This window comes from Purpureocillium lilacinum, assembly GCF_023168085.1.
Source record: "Purpureocillium lilacinum CBS 284.36 DNA, scaffold_3, whole genome shotgun sequence".
Lineage (NCBI taxonomy): Eukaryota > Fungi > Ascomycota > Sordariomycetes > Hypocreales > Ophiocordycipitaceae > Purpureocillium > Purpureocillium lilacinum.
In genome coordinates this window covers 3,160,520-3,176,081 of record NW_027072113.1, presented here as the reverse complement: position 1 = coordinate 3,176,081, position 15,562 = coordinate 3,160,520, and the positions used below count along the sequence as shown (strand labels likewise).

At 60.1% G+C, this 15,562-nt stretch overlaps 4 protein-coding genes across 4 annotated transcripts; 1 reads left to right on the top strand and 3 right to left on the bottom strand.

Annotated features, from left to right (window-relative positions):
• Nucleotides 1-317: 317 nt before the first annotated feature.
• PLICBS_004536 (uncharacterized protein) lies at nt 318-2,861 on the bottom strand (the record flags this gene model as incomplete). The annotated part of the gene is made up of 4 exons (XM_018326114.2): nt 318-430; nt 495-1,870; nt 1,923-2,467; nt 2,523-2,861. 4 exons carry the CDS (start codon nt 2,859-2,861, stop codon nt 318-320), a joined length of 2,373 nt encoding a protein of 790 aa, XP_018175866.2.
• A 2,312-nt stretch (nt 2,862-5,173) lies between these two features.
• Nucleotides 5,174-7,338, top strand: PLICBS_004535 (uncharacterized protein; the record flags this gene model as incomplete). The annotated part of the gene is made up of 5 exons (XM_018326115.2): nt 5,174-5,231; nt 5,572-5,880; nt 5,930-6,192; nt 6,243-6,732; nt 6,785-7,338. The coding sequence occupies 5 exons, from the start codon at nt 5,174-5,176 to the stop codon at nt 7,336-7,338; spliced, it is 1,674 nt and encodes a 557-aa protein (XP_018175867.2).
• A 582-nt stretch (nt 7,339-7,920) lies between these two features.
• PLICBS_004534 (uncharacterized protein) lies at nt 7,921-9,453 on the bottom strand (the record flags this gene model as incomplete). Its single annotated transcript, XM_018326116.2, has 1 exon — nt 7,921-9,453. One exon carries the CDS (start codon nt 9,451-9,453, stop codon nt 7,921-7,923), a length of 1,533 nt encoding a protein of 510 aa, XP_018175868.2.
• Nucleotides 9,454-12,344: 2,891 nt separating this feature from the next.
• Nucleotides 12,345-14,356, bottom strand: PLICBS_004533 (uncharacterized protein; the record flags this gene model as incomplete). Its single annotated transcript, XM_018326119.2, has 3 exons — nt 12,345-13,462; nt 13,525-14,181; nt 14,287-14,356. 3 exons carry the CDS (start codon nt 14,354-14,356, stop codon nt 12,345-12,347), a joined length of 1,845 nt encoding a protein of 614 aa, XP_018175871.2.
• Nucleotides 14,357-15,562: the final 1,206 nt, after the last annotated feature.

The following is a 15,562-nucleotide window of genomic DNA, read 5'->3' as shown; positions in this document are numbered from 1 at the left end:
TGGACCGATGCTGGAGTGACGATAATACCCGGTGTTGCAACACGAGGCGAAGCAATTGAGGCTTGCACCAGTAATGAGGCCCATAGGTCATGAAGGGCGTTGGGGCGTCTTGGGTTACTGAATGCTCTTTCTGGGTAGACGACATGTTTTAGATGGTGTCGCTTTAAAGCAAAGAGAATGAAATAATGTCTTGAAAGTATCCATTGATCCAAAACGTGCTACTTGATCCAAAATATGATTTATGTAAGGCACTGCTGATCTTGGTCGGCGTCAGCCCAGACAAATCGGCCTACGCAAATGCATCTCATTCAACATGGCTACTTGATGCTATGCGTGGCCTTGACGACGCAGCGGTCGATGATGCCGGCCCATTTAAGGCCGTTGTTATAGTCCTTGGCGTCGATGCTCTCCATCAGACCAGGATACACGGCTAGAGGTACGTATAAAGTCAGAAACAGCGCCTTATGAGAGATCGTTGCGATCCGAAAACTTACCTCCGGCATAGCCCGTCCACAGGCCAGGCGCAAAGACGACGTGCTTGAACCAGCTGCGGCTGTCCAGGCCACCCTCGAAGAGGAAGTGGCGCTCGAAATACTTGTACTGGACGTTGACCTTTGCGATGGTGATCCACAGCTTGATATTGCCGATGATGTTCCACCAGGGGATGCCGTCGTCGAGCTTGCGGTTGGCCCAGGCGGCAAGGTCGTCGAGCTCGGCGGCCTTGACGCGCAGCGCGGCGAGCGAGCGGCGGACGGTGCGGAGGCTCTCCTCGAAGGCGTCGGCGCTGCCCGTGACCTCCTTGGGAGTGAGGGCGCCGCGGAGCGCGAAGATGTCGGCCTCGGAGGTGGGCTCGCGCGCCGCCTTGAGACGATCTTCGACCTGGTCGAGGTAGCCGTCCAGGGCGTCGGCATACTCGGTGGCGCCAAAGGGGATGACGATGGTGTTGGACAGCTCGCCCAGCAGCACGCCGAGGACCTGCGCCATGGCCTCGTGGTACTTGAAGCCCGGGTCGCCGTACTTGTCCATCCAGTAGAAGCTGTCGTAGTTGCTGTGGTACTGGTAGACGGGGCTCTCGGGAGCGGCCTTGAAGCCCATGTCGATGCAGGGGACGCCGGCAAAGTCCTGGAACGCGGTGAAGTCGCTGCCGCTTCCCATGGTGCGGATCTTGCCGTCCCACACGTCTCCGACGGTCTGGCCCTTGGTGGTCTGGTTGGGAGAAAGCACCATCTTGGTGGCTTCACGGAGGACCTTGTTGAGCAGAGGGGCCGACGCGGCCTCGAACTGGGGGCCAGACGCGCCAACGTCCACATTGATGTAGGCGACGTTGGCGTCAGAGATCCAAGGCAAAAACTCCTCCACCCACTCGGTGCTTCCGACGAGACCGTACTCCTCGCCGTCCCAGCTGCCAAAGACGATGGTGCGGAGGGGTTTCCACCCGGCGTCGACGGCCTTGCCAACGCTGCGAATCACCTCGTTCAGGATGGCAGATCCGCTGTTGGGATCGGCAGCTCCGCCGGCAATCCAAGCGTCTCGGTGGTTGCCGACCACGATGACCTCGTTGGGGATGGTTCCGTTGACGACGCCGATAACATCCCAAAGGGGAGTGGTGGTGTACTCCTGCTCATTGTACAAATTGAGGACAACATTGTCTGGCGACGGGCCGATGTTGTACCTGACGCCCTTGTGGGCGAGACCCAGGTTGCGGTTCCAGTACTTGTTGAACGTTGTAGAATTGGGGCCGTAACCGTTAAGAGCCTTCAGAATAGGGATAGCATCGGCATATGAGATGGGGATGGAGGGGATGGACGGCGTGGAGTCGTGGACTGGTGCTCGCGGGGCGCCGGGCTTAGAGGGATAACCAGGCGTTGACCTGAGCGTATTAGTCTTCGAGCTCAAGACACAGGTGGCTAGATGGTACTCACGGGTCACCTGGGCGCACGCTGAGGAACTGCACACTGCCGCGCTGAACGCTGCTGGGGTTGCGAGCAGGCCCATCAGGATACGGCTTGTAGCCGTTCTCTTCAGTGTGCTTGCCATCGTCACCAGGGTCGCTGTAGATGAGCGTGCCGACCATGCCAAGCTCCTGTGCGCGCTTGACCTTGAGGCCCCGAAAGACGCCGCCATACTTGGCGATGGCAATCCTGCCCTTGAGGTCGATGCCGGCCTCGACTAGGTCCTCAAAATCACGGTAGGTGCCGTAGTTGACGTAGACGAAGGACGCGGTCACGTTTCCACTCGCAGAATAGCCGTGGAAGGTGGGAACGCGGTTGTCGAGTGCCGTGGTTGGGTCTTCCTCCAGTACGTCCTCGGTCAGGGTAGCCTTGAAGTCGACGGTCCAGGACTTGGCCTTTTCCGACTTAGAAAGCAGGGACAGACTGTGGTCAACGGGGTAGTTGATGTAGACGTCGTAGGCAACGACCTCGGAGTTTACGCCCCAGCCCTGCCACTTGTCCCTAGTCCACTCGGCCTGAGTTTTGCTGGTTAGTTACGTTATGCACATAGCAAAATCTCAGTCGACGCACCTGTGACAAGTTCTTTCCGGCCAGGTGAGGCCCCGAGGTATAGTACTGGCTCCACTCCCTGGCGTGCTTGGCCGAGGGGGTGTCGAGCAGGATAGACTTGAGCTTGTCGTGAGACAGGGATTTGCCGTTGTGCCTGGACAAGGCATGGTGGCTGTGGTGGCCGTGATGGCGGTGGTAGGGCCAGAGGAGGAAGGCATGGAGAGCGAAGCTGATGAAGCCGAAGATGAGGACGCACGTGCAGGCGAGGGTGCAGAAGCGCCGGCACGTCTGGTGCGGGTATCTCCTCCGCGGAGGGCCTACCCGCACGGTCTGAATGAGGGGCGTCGACTCGTTGGCCATTTTGTCTGGCTTGGACGGGAGCCTGCGCACGCCAGAGTCAGCGCGATTGAAGAGAGTCGATGGGTTGACGTCGGACGGGCGTCGACGCGGCTGAGCGCGCGTCGTCTCAGGTGATTTGCCACGGGAGCTTGACGGGTGTGTGTGTGACGGGTGTGTCACTTGAGGGAGTGTGGCTGTCCAACTGATGTAATAATGTCACTTACAGCTTGCCCATGGTCGGCGACGGAGTCGATATCCTGCGTCGCTGCTGTTGTTGGAAAAGTTGCCCGAATTGGCAGCAGCAGCATTGAAGCAAGAAGAAAGCCCGGACAGAGGAGCAGATAGCGACGTTCTCTGTCCTGCACGGCTGTCGAGCTCGCGGAGCCGGATTACGAAATTGGGGCCGTTGACGTTATCGCCAGCCACAGCTCTGGTGGGATTTGCGGGAAACACGCGGGAATGCTCCTTCCAGATCGGTTGGTAACAGCGGGGAAGCCCGCCTGTGGTTGGCGCGAGCCACAGCTGGAGAGGGCACCAGCCACTTGCCCGCTGGAAGGCACGAAGGGCGCTGTGGATTCGGTGCGGAGGCTCGGCGGGGGCGAGGGTACTGTACCCACGACGGCTGCGGGCGCACGCCGAGGCCTCGCCTCCGGGGCATTGGATGGGGTCACGGTCTCACGGCGGCGGAGGGTATTGCGCCGCTCCGCTGTGGGTGTCCGAGGTCTGCCAGGATACGGAGTCACACTGGCTGCGACAGTTGCCGGGACGGCAGCGACAGCTGGGGCAATTTATCATGCCCTGCACTTTGCACATAACGATGCGACTGCTCCGTACTGCGCCGCCCGGTGGACTTCCCAACCCCTGTAGTTGTACGTGGGGGACAGCAGCGAGCCCCCGGCCGGTTTGCAAGACTGGCCCGAGAGTGGCCGGCCCGTAGTCCGCCGTGGGAGAAGCTTCATTTCTCCCATGCCCTCAACTCTGGAGAACCGCTGTGCTGAAGCTTGGCCCGTATTGTCACTGTGTCCTGGGGTAAGTTAGCTGGACGCGGAGGTTGCATCCCGAGAGACACACACACGGGCATGCAAGTTCCCAAATCGGCTGGGCTGCAGAAGGCGGAGGATGCCCGCATGCCCCAGCGAGGCAGCGCCCCAGGCGGCCTCGATTGCCGCTGTAGCCTCGTCACCGGAGCCGACAGCGGCCTTCAGGCCGTCGCCAATGACAAGCGCAGGCGGTGACTGCATTGCCTTCCTGCTGCAGGGCACGCGCCCGAGGCTGCCCGCCCGCTGCGTCATGGAGGCCGACACCGCTATTTATTGCCATGCCCGCTGACCTCGAGGCTGCCATCCTTGCCCAAGCAATCCAGGCAACGGCTCGCCGTCTTGCCGGGCCGGGAACCTTTCTGCTCGTCATCGTGTCTCGGCCCGCACACCCTCACCCTCGCGGCGCCGGTACGGCTCCGCTCTCGGACATCCGCTGCTGGCTTCCCGGTCATGAGACCGGAAAGTGCAGGCAGGGGGGCCCTTACACGAACAGCGGGGGAGAAAGGGAACCCAGCTGCTGCACGAGCTGACTCTATAGCTGCAGGTTGGTTCGCTGAGGAGCCGACGTCCGAGGACCGGCCAACAACACGACGGGCAACAATGGAGCCCGCATTGTATTTTCACCAAGACGTCATCTACGTCGACGCCCGTTGGGCAACCATACGACAACAGTACTGTACTGTAAAGCACAGCACCACAATGAATACAACCCGTGCCGCGAGGCCCAAAACCTTGCAGAGCGGTTCATCAGGTCGAGCGACTTGCATGTTGTAAGCGCCCAGCGCCCTCCCCTCCCCCAACCTGAGCTTGGGGCGCCATTAGCGCGCCCTTCGGTGGCTCCGCCCGCCGCGATTCTGACCCACGATGCATCCACCTTTGCAGCTTCGATGCAGCCAACTGACTGACCGTGGGTGATAGATGGGTGGGCGGACGGGCGGGAACCCTGCAGCGGCTGTTGACGCTTGCCAGGCTTTTCGCCTGCCGTGGCGGCGTTGCCGCTGGCAGCCCGGCCCGCGACGGGCGCGGATGATGACTTCTTTGCTCGCAGCTGTAATACCCGCAAAGCCGGACCAACTCTGCTCCCAAAAAACTTCATCGCGGTGCTTGCTCCTGCTTTGCTTGTCTTTGAGGGGCGAATGCTTTTCTTGGCAGCCACAAGTTTGCAAGAGCCGCCCGCTGCTTCCTGCCCTACCCTGCTGAGGAGCCTCAACCCCCCAAACCGCGTCTTGCCAGAAGGCGCGTCAGGCGTGAACGAGAAATTTCGACACCGTCGTCAGTTTGCACTTCGCCACCATGACGGAACGGACGAGATCCAAGCCAAAGCTGCCCGTGCAGCAGCTGGCCATATTAGGTACGGCATACCCGTTGCTACACCACTGTAACATCCGAGCATGTCCCTCTGCTTTGTCAGGGCCGTCGTCCGCTGCGGGCTGTTTCTTCCACAACCTGTGGCGAGATGCGCCTCATGTTTGGATAACCAGCTCCCTGTCATGATATCCCCTCAAGTCGCGGACATAGTGAGACCTGTTTCTTATTCAGACCAGGGAGCACGGCCGCGGCATCATCATGGCGAGCTGTTTAGTCCAGTCGCAAGCTCTGCCTTGGCTCAAGGGGCCACCTCCTTTCTGCGGATGCTCATCAGGGTACTGCTCACCACCTCGCTCAGCTCCGTTGTGCTAACAGCCTTACAGCCGTGGCTCGCTTCGCCGAACCTTTAGCATATACATCTGTCTTCCCGTATTTGCCGGAGATGATTCGTGACTTCGGCATCGAGCAGAACCAAGTCGCCAAGTGGGCGGGCTTCACGTCGGCCATGTTCTCAATAGCTCAGGCTATCGCTGCGGTTCCTTGGGGCAAGGCCGCCGACCGCTTCGGCCGAAAACCTATCCTGATTTGCGGCCTCATCAGTACCATGGTGGGCTTCATCGTTTGGGGCATGTCGACCAGTCTCGCCATGGCCATCACTGTTCGAGCCTTTCTCGGCGGCGGCAATGGCAACGGTACGTGGGACGCCATTCCCTGGTGTCGACCTTACTAACGAGAGAGTAGTCGGCATCATCCGGACTATGGTCGCCGAGATGGTCCCTGAGAAGGAACTGCAGCCCAGAGCCTTTTCCGTGATGCCTCTGGTTTGGTCTCTTGGCTCCGTCGTCGGTCCGGCCTTTGGTGGCTTCTTCGCCCAGCCCGCGAGGCAATATCCAGATGTCTTTGGCAACATTGAATTCTTCAAGAAATTTCCATATGCTCTGCCGAACCTGATAGCCACCGTCTTCTTCCTCATCTCTGCGGCCAGCGCCGCACTGTTTCTCAAGGTTTGTAGAAGTTCGCGAGTGCCTGCAGTCTGTAACTGACAAAACTATAGGAAACTCTAGCCTCGAAGCGCGATCGCAAAGACTGGGGTCTCCTAGTCGGTGAACGCGTCTCGCGCGCATTCAGTCGAAACGCAAGACATGCCCATCGCAGGAGGAGCTCCTTCGTGGACGGCGAAGCCACCGCGCCCCTTGTCCCCAGCAAGGTCCAACCGCGGAGGAAGCTCGAGGATGGGCCTGCACCGGGAATGAAGGACGTCTTTACCCGCCAGACCGTCATCAACCTTGCCGCCTACACTTTTCTCGCTTTCCACTCTGTCGCTTACGACCAGAACATTACCGTTTTCCTGAACCACCCGGTTGAGGAGCACACACCGGAGAACACCAAGCTTCCTTTCTACTTCAACGGTGGCTTTGGTCTCAAGTCGGGCAAGATTGGCACAATTTTCACCATCTACGGAATCACCTGCGGGCTTATCCAGTTTATTCTCTATCCGCCCCTGGTAAACCGCTACGGCGTTTTGCACTGCTTCCGAGTCTGCTGTAGGTATCCCGTGGCCCCCTGCGGGAACAACGGACACTAATCCTCGCGTAGGTGTCATGCTGCCGTTTGTATACTTCTTGACGCCGTATACCTCGTTGTTTCCAACTGAAAACGGCCGACTCGCCGCGTTGATGGCGGTCATGATCTTCAAAGCCTTTGCCATCATCGTAGCGTTCCCCTCGACGACCATCCTGTTGACCAACTCGTGCACATCGCTGCGCATTCTCGGCACGCTCAACGGCTTTGCTACGGCTTGCAGCGGCACCGGCCGTGCTCTCGGCCCTAGCCTGACTGGCATGGCCTTCACCTGGGGCGCCGACCACGGCTACATTGTATCGGCTTACTTCTTCCTCGGATTCTTCGCCATCCTCGGCGCCATACCCGCCTTCATGATTGTCGAGGGAGACGGCCCCACGGCCTCGGCAGAGAACAGCGACTCGGACGGTGAAGAGACTCTCGTCGATAGCTCGGCTGCCTTCCTGGATGAGTCGGCCGTGGTGGACGAGTCGGATGATGACGACGACGCTCAAGTCGATGCTCCGCTTCTTGGATCCAAGAAACAGAATGGGCCGACCTACCAGGCTATCAACGGTGGAAGCAGGTAACTAATACGCATGCCGGGAGGTGACTGGGGCATGAGGAAAACGAGGCCATGAGGAACATTTCACGACGGAGATGACTTCCGAGATTGATACAAAATAATGCCGGTGTGTCTTGTATTTGGAGCGTGGCATATGCATGGCCGGCGTCGGGTACTGTTTTGGCTAAACACGGAGCCTTTGCAATCGTCAAGACTATACATGAGGATGAGGACATGGACACGTGCAATTGAACATATCTTAGCATTGACTCATTTGGTGCCACCTTTCTCAACAGGCCATCTTACGTCACCTTGTTCGTGCTCACAACGGTACAATGCCTTGAGCGGTGACAGGCGCCCACTGCACTTTCTTTTCCAGTAAGCCCTATGGAGACACCACGCTCGCCTAATGCAGTTTTCGAATGCGTCTTCCATCTCCGTAACGCAACTCACAGCCATGTGACTTTGCAAAGTACGTAGTCCCTACGGCTGTGTACAACATCGAAATCAAGAACTCCTCAACCATGCTGGCCGCTACATGTGATTTGAACAAAGGGGACATATGGCAACATGGAATAGTCGGGGACCTCTCCCCGCAACAGACCCGTCAGTAAACGTATGGCAGGCCCGAGGACGCCGGCGGGTCGCGCGACCCAAAGTCCTCGTGCGGCTGCCACTGCCAATCTCCATAGACTGCCTGGTCGTATCTCTGGTGGCCGAAATGGTGGCCATGCCCATGGTGCTGGCCGTTGTGACCATCGAAACGTGGCAGAGATATCGGCTGCATGAGGTACTCGTCCCTCCCGCCACCGGCGCCGTATTGTTCTGCCGTCACTGACTTCGCCTGGATAGCGTGTGCCTCATCCATGTGTGAGCACACGTCACCGCGGAAGCGCTCCAGATCAGCCTCCATGTCGCCCATTCGCAGGTACTCTCTCCCTGCCCACTCGTCAATAACGGCGGCAATCTGGCGGAAACCATTAGTGTGGCCGCCTGCCTCACGCGCCTTGAGTCCGCACATGACAAACATGAAGCTGTGGATCATCTCGTGGAGAAAAGTCGAGATGAGCAGCCTCCGGTTGTACTTTGTATCGCGCAATATCGGTGACGACAGCACTATCAATGTTTCCCAACCGCCCAGCCGCGCGCAAGGCCGCACGGCCGTGGTACCGACGATGTGACTCTCGTACTGCCCCCAATCCGGGTGACTCCAGTCCCACGTCACGCGGCGGGTCAGGCGACTGGCAAAGAAGAGCTCGTTGGCAGCGCTGAAGATGCTGCGTAGCGCGTCATTGTCAAGAGGCCAATCGGTACCGCGTGTACGAGGGGATATGAGAGCGCGGAGAATTCGCTCAGGTTGCGAATCGGGGAAGCGGCGGCGGAAGGAGGCGATGTGATTGCAGGCGAGCTGCGCAGCAGAGTGATCCGAGAGCAGAGTGATGCCGGGAGGCAGCAGGTAGTCGGTATCGGAGAGGGAGTCTCCGGCCGACGCGGATGATGAGATGGACAGGCCCGACTCCGTGCGTTCCATTGGCATTGCAGCCATCGGACAAGGCGCAGTGCCTGGCCTGGAGAAGGGCTCCGTCATGCCGTGGCCGAAGTGGATGGGATGGTTTCCCTGATCGGAAGACGAACGGAAGAGGAGCTGTGGCGGCTCGGGAGAGGGAGACGGGGAAGGGACGAGGTTGGGCGACGACGAATCGCCCTCGCGGATGACGAGAAAGGCGAGATTGTTGACGGGTATGGAGTGACTGAGGTCGGGAGAGGAGAACATCGAATGCTCGGGTTGCTGGTTGTACTGATGCCGTTCTCGCAGCTGCCGCTGTTGGTGACGGTGGTGGTTGTTGTGGACGGCATATCTGCTCATGTAGTCTTGGTTACTGCCTACCGTCCATGGCAGGGTCCTCGATCTCTTGAGCATCACGCTCTCATCCTCGTAGTATCGACTAGACCCGGAACCATCGCCACCACCGCCAAGCTCTCCTTCGCCCCTCAAATCGCGATCGGGATGATGAGGAGAGACCCATCCCGAATGATCATCGTCGTGGTGAAGATGCTGCTGCTGACGATGCTGGGGAGGAGAGACATCCCGGGCCCGAGGGAGGCTACTCTCGCCTCCGCCGAGCACCCAAAAGGCCATGGGGCATGCTCAATACGCAAAGCCGCTGGCGGTGGTTGCGGTCGCGATGAGGCAGTCGTCTGCTCCTCCGTCTGGGCCTGGTTCTAGTTTTGTGCAAGAGGCAGAAGTTGGTGAGGACCGGCGGCAGCTTGAGAGGCCGCCTCGTGCGGAGAATTGACGGTCGGTAGGCTCGGTGGCGGGACGGTGAGTGGTCTGAGTACCCTGCCCAGGGCGCGACGCCGTGCAATCGAGGGAGACGGCGCGTGTGTAAGTGGTGGTCGCTCGTGGCCGCCCTTTTGGGAAAGCGGGCTTTGGTTGAGCGGTGAGCGTTCAGGTGAGAAGGAGCGACCTCGAAGTCGCGACCCACGAGACCACGACCAAAGCCAAGTATCCAAGTACCGTCTTGCGGTGGTTGGCGGCAGGAGCGACGGCCCTGGGAGTCCGGGACCGGAAAGAGCCACTGACTCAAAGTGGCCAGTGTGTCGTCGTCGTCTCTTTTCCCCTCTTCCCAACCGCAGGTGGCAGCCGACGGCGGAAGCAGAGTAAGTCGTGCCAGCGTCGTTTTCCTTTGGATGCACTCCTCTCACCAATTGCTTAGTATGCCTCTGGGACCTCCGGAAGGGGGGAGGCAACGGAAGCAGTGAAGCACCATGGCACGGCGGCCCGCCTCTCTTATTATGCGTCGAGCGCTAGTTGCGCACGCAGGGACCGGCCGGCCGCGAAAGCCTGACAAAGGGGACGAGAAAAGAAAGGAGCAGCGGGCGACGATGGGCATCCATCAGACGCTGGGTCCGCGAGCGGCGACGATCGTGCATGCATGCGCGCGCATGTCGCTGCGCAGCGCCGTCTCGTGTTGGGACGCAAGACGCAACCTACCCTTTGCCGGAGCCAGACCCAGCACAGGACGGACGGGACCACTGCCACGGCCTCCACCCCCCGGGCCCCGGACCGCACATCTCGCCAAGTCCGCCGATGCGGAGGGAGCAGCACAGTACCAAGGAGGGAGTGAGAGCTGCAGGAGAGGGAGGCGGGTCGGCAGGTGACCGCCGCCGTTCGTTGTCGATGCTGTCGGTCTGCTTCTCGACCGTGGCCGTGGCGTGTCGTCGTGGCGGCCCTGCACGCCAGCGAGCTTCCTGTGCAGCTCGCGTGCATACCGGCTATCTGGATTCTGGAGCCAGACACCGGCCGACACGCTCTCTCTCGTCGCCGCCGCCTCACCCGCCCACGCACGACTCCTGTCCCTGGCATTCTGACCTCTGTTTGCACGCCCTTCTCTCGCATCCATCTGTGTGTGCTGGCAGCGCCTAGCCCCGCCATGGACCTGGCCTGCCGAAAACGCACGCTCAGTACCAACCATTCGACCCTGTCCCCCCCATCAGGCTCATTACCAGTATGCCAGTGGCTTGTGGTGTTCTGCTGGTCCATGCAACGAGTCCACCCGTACCAGACCTCAACGCCATTCCCGTCTCTCCATTCCGCCCCGCTCGCGCCGCAGTGTGGGCATTGCCAGGGCATGGACGACGTCGGGACGGGGGCGGGCGCTGCAGCCTTGCCCCTCGTTGCCTCGATCCTGCTGCTGGTGCCGCCATGGCATCCGACTCTCAGCTCGTCTGTGGATACCTCAACATACCGCTGCCGACACTAGCTGGAGACGTGGTCGACGAGCTGTGCGTCTCCGGGCCTGCGCTTGTGTCTTGTCCAGCGGCGTGTCCGATGCGGCGTGGCCTGCCATGCGTCCCGCTCAGCCGGCTTCGTCCCTGGGACAGCTTGATGTACGGTAGATGCAGACAGTTGTCGTCCTCTGGCCAAACGCTGTGTACCCTGACCTGTCTCCACGGCAAGCGCAACGTCCCCGTGTCCTCGGTTCGACCCCTATGTCGGGGAGCGTTGCATTTCTCATGCAGCCATTGAGGCTCGACTATCACCGTCTCACCAAGCGACCGCCCCCGGCCAGCAAGTCTTTTCATCGTGGAACAACTCTTCACAGCCCCCTGGCCTCATTGTCGAATAGCTCCCCGCCTCACCAGGGAGCCCTGGCGCCGATCCCTCGATTCCCGCTCCCCCCCACTGACCAAAGAGAGACGACGCCCCTGTAAATACTGGACTTGACGGTGTGTAATAACAAACCTTTTCAGTGCAGCTGGCGAGGAGGGACGGGGATGGGGGCACATGCAGGAGGGGACTGGCTCCAATTCCCTCCACCATGCGCGGGACGCTGCTATTATTTGCGTCGCGCCACCACCATCCCATCAGCGGCAAGGCCGTGGCATTGGTCGCCTCGCCCTCGGCGCTGCGACGTCCACCTGTCAATCCAACCGATGCCCAGGCCACATGGCCGGCCATCCCGACTGTGGGTTCTGGCGCTCTACCACAGTGGACTGCGCTGGCACCGTTCAGGCCCCATCGTCAACGACCTCTCGTTCATGCCTTACCGCGTTGCAAATGCCCCGTCGCTCGTCGCCCGCGTTTGGTCTGATCTGATACGCATACGACACCTCGCCAATTGGGCTCCGCTGGCCGGGCCAGAGTGAGGCGAATGCAAGGCTATGCAAGCTACGCAATGACGTCGCGATTCCCGCCAGGGGCAATGCGCTTCATGCATGATACACAGTTACACACGCTTCATTTCTCTTAGCTTGCGTCCCATGTATTTCCCGTCTCCTCTGAGCGAGTCGTGCTTTGCGACACTGATGTCCCGAAATTATCCACTTGATCGTCATCCCATCTCGAGGCGAGTCTCGGTAGAGCCAGCCTCCCGCTCTCTGCCCCCTGCCCGCCTCGTCTATCTGCGGCGGGGCTCAGAGGCCAAGCCAAGCAAACCATGATGCCAATAAGTCGCTAAGAAGGTCGCTGCCCAACCCATGTAGTTTTAATTCCCAACGCCGCGAGTGTCCTCGGTGAGTCGGTGACCCTTAACCAACGCCTGTGCCCATTCCCAGATTCCTCATGTACCTGACCTCGTCGGCCTGTCTCTCGAGCGCCCTGCGCATACGCCCTGCGTATTGGTCCTTGATCTCCTCGTCGGCCTTGCGTTCTGGTCCCTGAGACTCAAAATCCTTGGCCTGGTACAGCGGCGCCGTAGTGAAGCTCACCATGCCCAGCTTCTCGCCCGTCCAAAAGAGGATATTGTCGTTGTTCGGCCGATCCTGTCCGTCCTTGCGCCGCGTCGACAGGATCTTGCGAGCCAGGTCGTCCGACGCTGGCATCGAGGCGAAAATAGACGCTGGCTCGTCTGCGTCGCTGTGACCGATCTTAAGGCGCCGGCACTCTGTTGAGCCATCCCGCTCAAACCATTTGATCAAGCCCGCGCCATCGGAGAAGACGAGTTTCGTTCCGTGCTCGATTACCGACAAGATTGTTGCCGAGGCAGCTGACTGCCTGTTCTTGAAGACGGAGCTCTGCACCGTTGTGTGGCTGCCAGCATCTGCTGCTGAGCTCAGGCCGTATATCTCCAGAGACCCCTTCGTTTTGTAGGAGCCTCCCGCAACTAGCGTCTGCCCTCCGCTGGCAGTCTTAATTTGTGCCATGCGTTCCGGGCTGAATTCGGCACGTCGGCGAACCTCTGAGTCGACGGTGGAGTAGGGGAATGGCATCGATGTGAGGCTCTTTATCAGAGCTCCCGAGTATATCGATCCTACGATGGCTGGAAACTTGCGCCGATCGTAGTGGAGTATGTTGGTAAACCTCCCAGACACGTAAATGTCATCCGAGACGAGGTCTTGTTCCCCGGGCCGTGGAAGATGTAGGATGCTGACTGGTGTAGGTTGGGAGAGCGAGGCGTATGGTGGCAGCGGCTTGGGGTCGAACAGAGCCCTCAGCACGTCGTTTTGTGCGTATTGCTGGGCGTCCACGCGCTCGACAACATCGTGCGACGGCCTGATGCGAGCGCGAAAGTCGTGAAGGTGTATCCCGAGCGACGTCCCGACTGTCATGGGAACGCCTGGCTGAGTGGCAGACAGCGACGTGATGGACCACTCAAAAGAATCCTTGCTGACGACCTCTAGACGATTCAAATCCACCTCAATAAGATCTGCCATTGTCAGTCAATATGCAAGCCGCAAGACATGAAGTGGGCACGGGGGGTCTGCTCACGGCTTTGAACGGCGAAAAAAGCCCGGTGGCCATCGTTGTTGATGCTGACGCACTCCGTCACACCCGTATCGATCTTCTTGGACCTCCGAGTGTTTTGGCCGTTGGGTCCGTCAAAGAAGAGGATGTCGGGCTTGCTCCTGGCCACAATACTGCCTTGTTTACCCCTCGTGCCTTTGACGTCCCAAAGGCAAACGGAGCCATCGTCAAGCGGCGATACGGCCAGCATCGTTCCAAGACCGTCGCGACCATCGTATGGGTTGTACATAGCCATTCCGCGGGCTTCGATGATGGCCTCACAGCCTCCTTCCCGCATGCGAGGGCTTTGCAACCAATTGATGCAGGCTGGTCCGTTGCGCTGGATGTACTCGTCGTACCACGAGACCCGTTCGCTGGGGTATGCTGGATCCCAATTCGCCATGTCCTGGAGCTTCCTCCATCGGCGAGCGTCCCGGACGTCGCTGGCGGGGTCCGGGGGCGACATGAGCACATCGTCGTCGGCTTCGGTAGTGGCTTGCACCAGATTGCGGCGATGTCTCAGCCATTGGTACCAGGGAGAGTCTTCGAAGCAGAGCTCCTTCCACAGCTCATCGTCGAGGCAAAGCTTCTGCAGCTTGCGGGACACGAGCTGCAGCCTCGTGATGTGATACGGTTCGAGATCTAGTCGGTGGCGAGGCGTGAGCGGGGGCATCGGCTGCGGGAGTCGAGGCATACGGACAGCAGGGGGGCTGCACTGCACGACCAGCCGGGGGGAACGGGACATACAGTTGAGGATCTGGAGCAAGATCTCGTCGGGAAGCTCATCCCAGCGCGAGGGCCGGTCATCCGGGGCCATGGCGCATGGTGACTGGCAAGTTGGGGAGCAGCCGGGGTGGTAACGATGCTCGTGGTTTGTGAGGAGGAAGAGGGGGGAACCCGGGACAATGCCGGTCGAGAGGTGGATGGTGGATGGCGGATGGTGGATGGCGGATGGTGGTGGATGGCTGTTGCAAGAGGATGGCGGCAGCAAGACGGGTTGAGGCGTGGCTGCCGTCAGATTCTTGTACGGTTAAGGTAGTGGTAGCTTTGTGCCACGGGCGGAGTAGCCTTCCGACAGGACAGTGGATGGAGGGATGGGATGGGATGGGATGGGATGGCAAATGGATGATGGATTGATGGATTCCAAGAGAAAAGGCCCGTCCCACCAGGTGCGCCGCATCTTCCTTCCACGCGGTTCCCCATGCAAGCATGCAAGCCCGTGGAAAGAAAGGCAGAAGAGCCTTGTGCCAGCCATTGGCTGAGTCGAGTATGGCGCGGGCGCCGCGGAGGGATGGATGCGGGCCGACAGGGGACGGGAAGCGCTTAGTGTGTTACAGCGCGCTGACCTTGGGGGGGCTGCCGCGGGGCCATCGGTCCACTGAGGTGGACGAGTCCCGTCGAACTGGTGGGCGCACCCGCAAGCGTTTCAGCGCCGATTCTGGGTGGGGTCTGTCGGGTCCATTGGCCGGGCTCGCGTTGTTTCCTCGTAGGCCACCCCCAAGGCCCCGCCATCGTGGTTCTCCAGCGGCGGGGCAAGAGGTCCCGTCGGGTAGCCTGGCAGGGCCCAGCACGAGTCCTGTTCCTATTTTCAGATTGACCTGGAGTCCTGGACGGCCGTGGACCTTATCAACAGGCTTCCATTCTTTTGTCGTAATAATCCGCTGCAGCATGGGCGACCCCTCCAGGGTCCTGAATCAACGAAGCTCTTGCATTCGTATAGCAGTACGTAAGTGACAAAAGTGCCAATCTCCAAAAATGATGGCAGAATGTTCTCGCCCAAGCCTGCCAGCCAGGCGGTCGGCCGAGGCTTGGCTTCCCCGCGATGGCGATGCCGATGGCGATGGCCATAGCGATTGCGATTGCGATTGCGGGCAGACTGCGCTGAGCGCCGAACCAGCCGGACGCTGGCGTCGTGGTAGGCACTGCCCTGAGCAGACAGACCCGGTCCAGATGGCCAGCCGTGAAACTCAATGTCCCGCGGGCTGACCGCGGCTGCATGCGGCCGCTCTGGGGCGTCGACGCG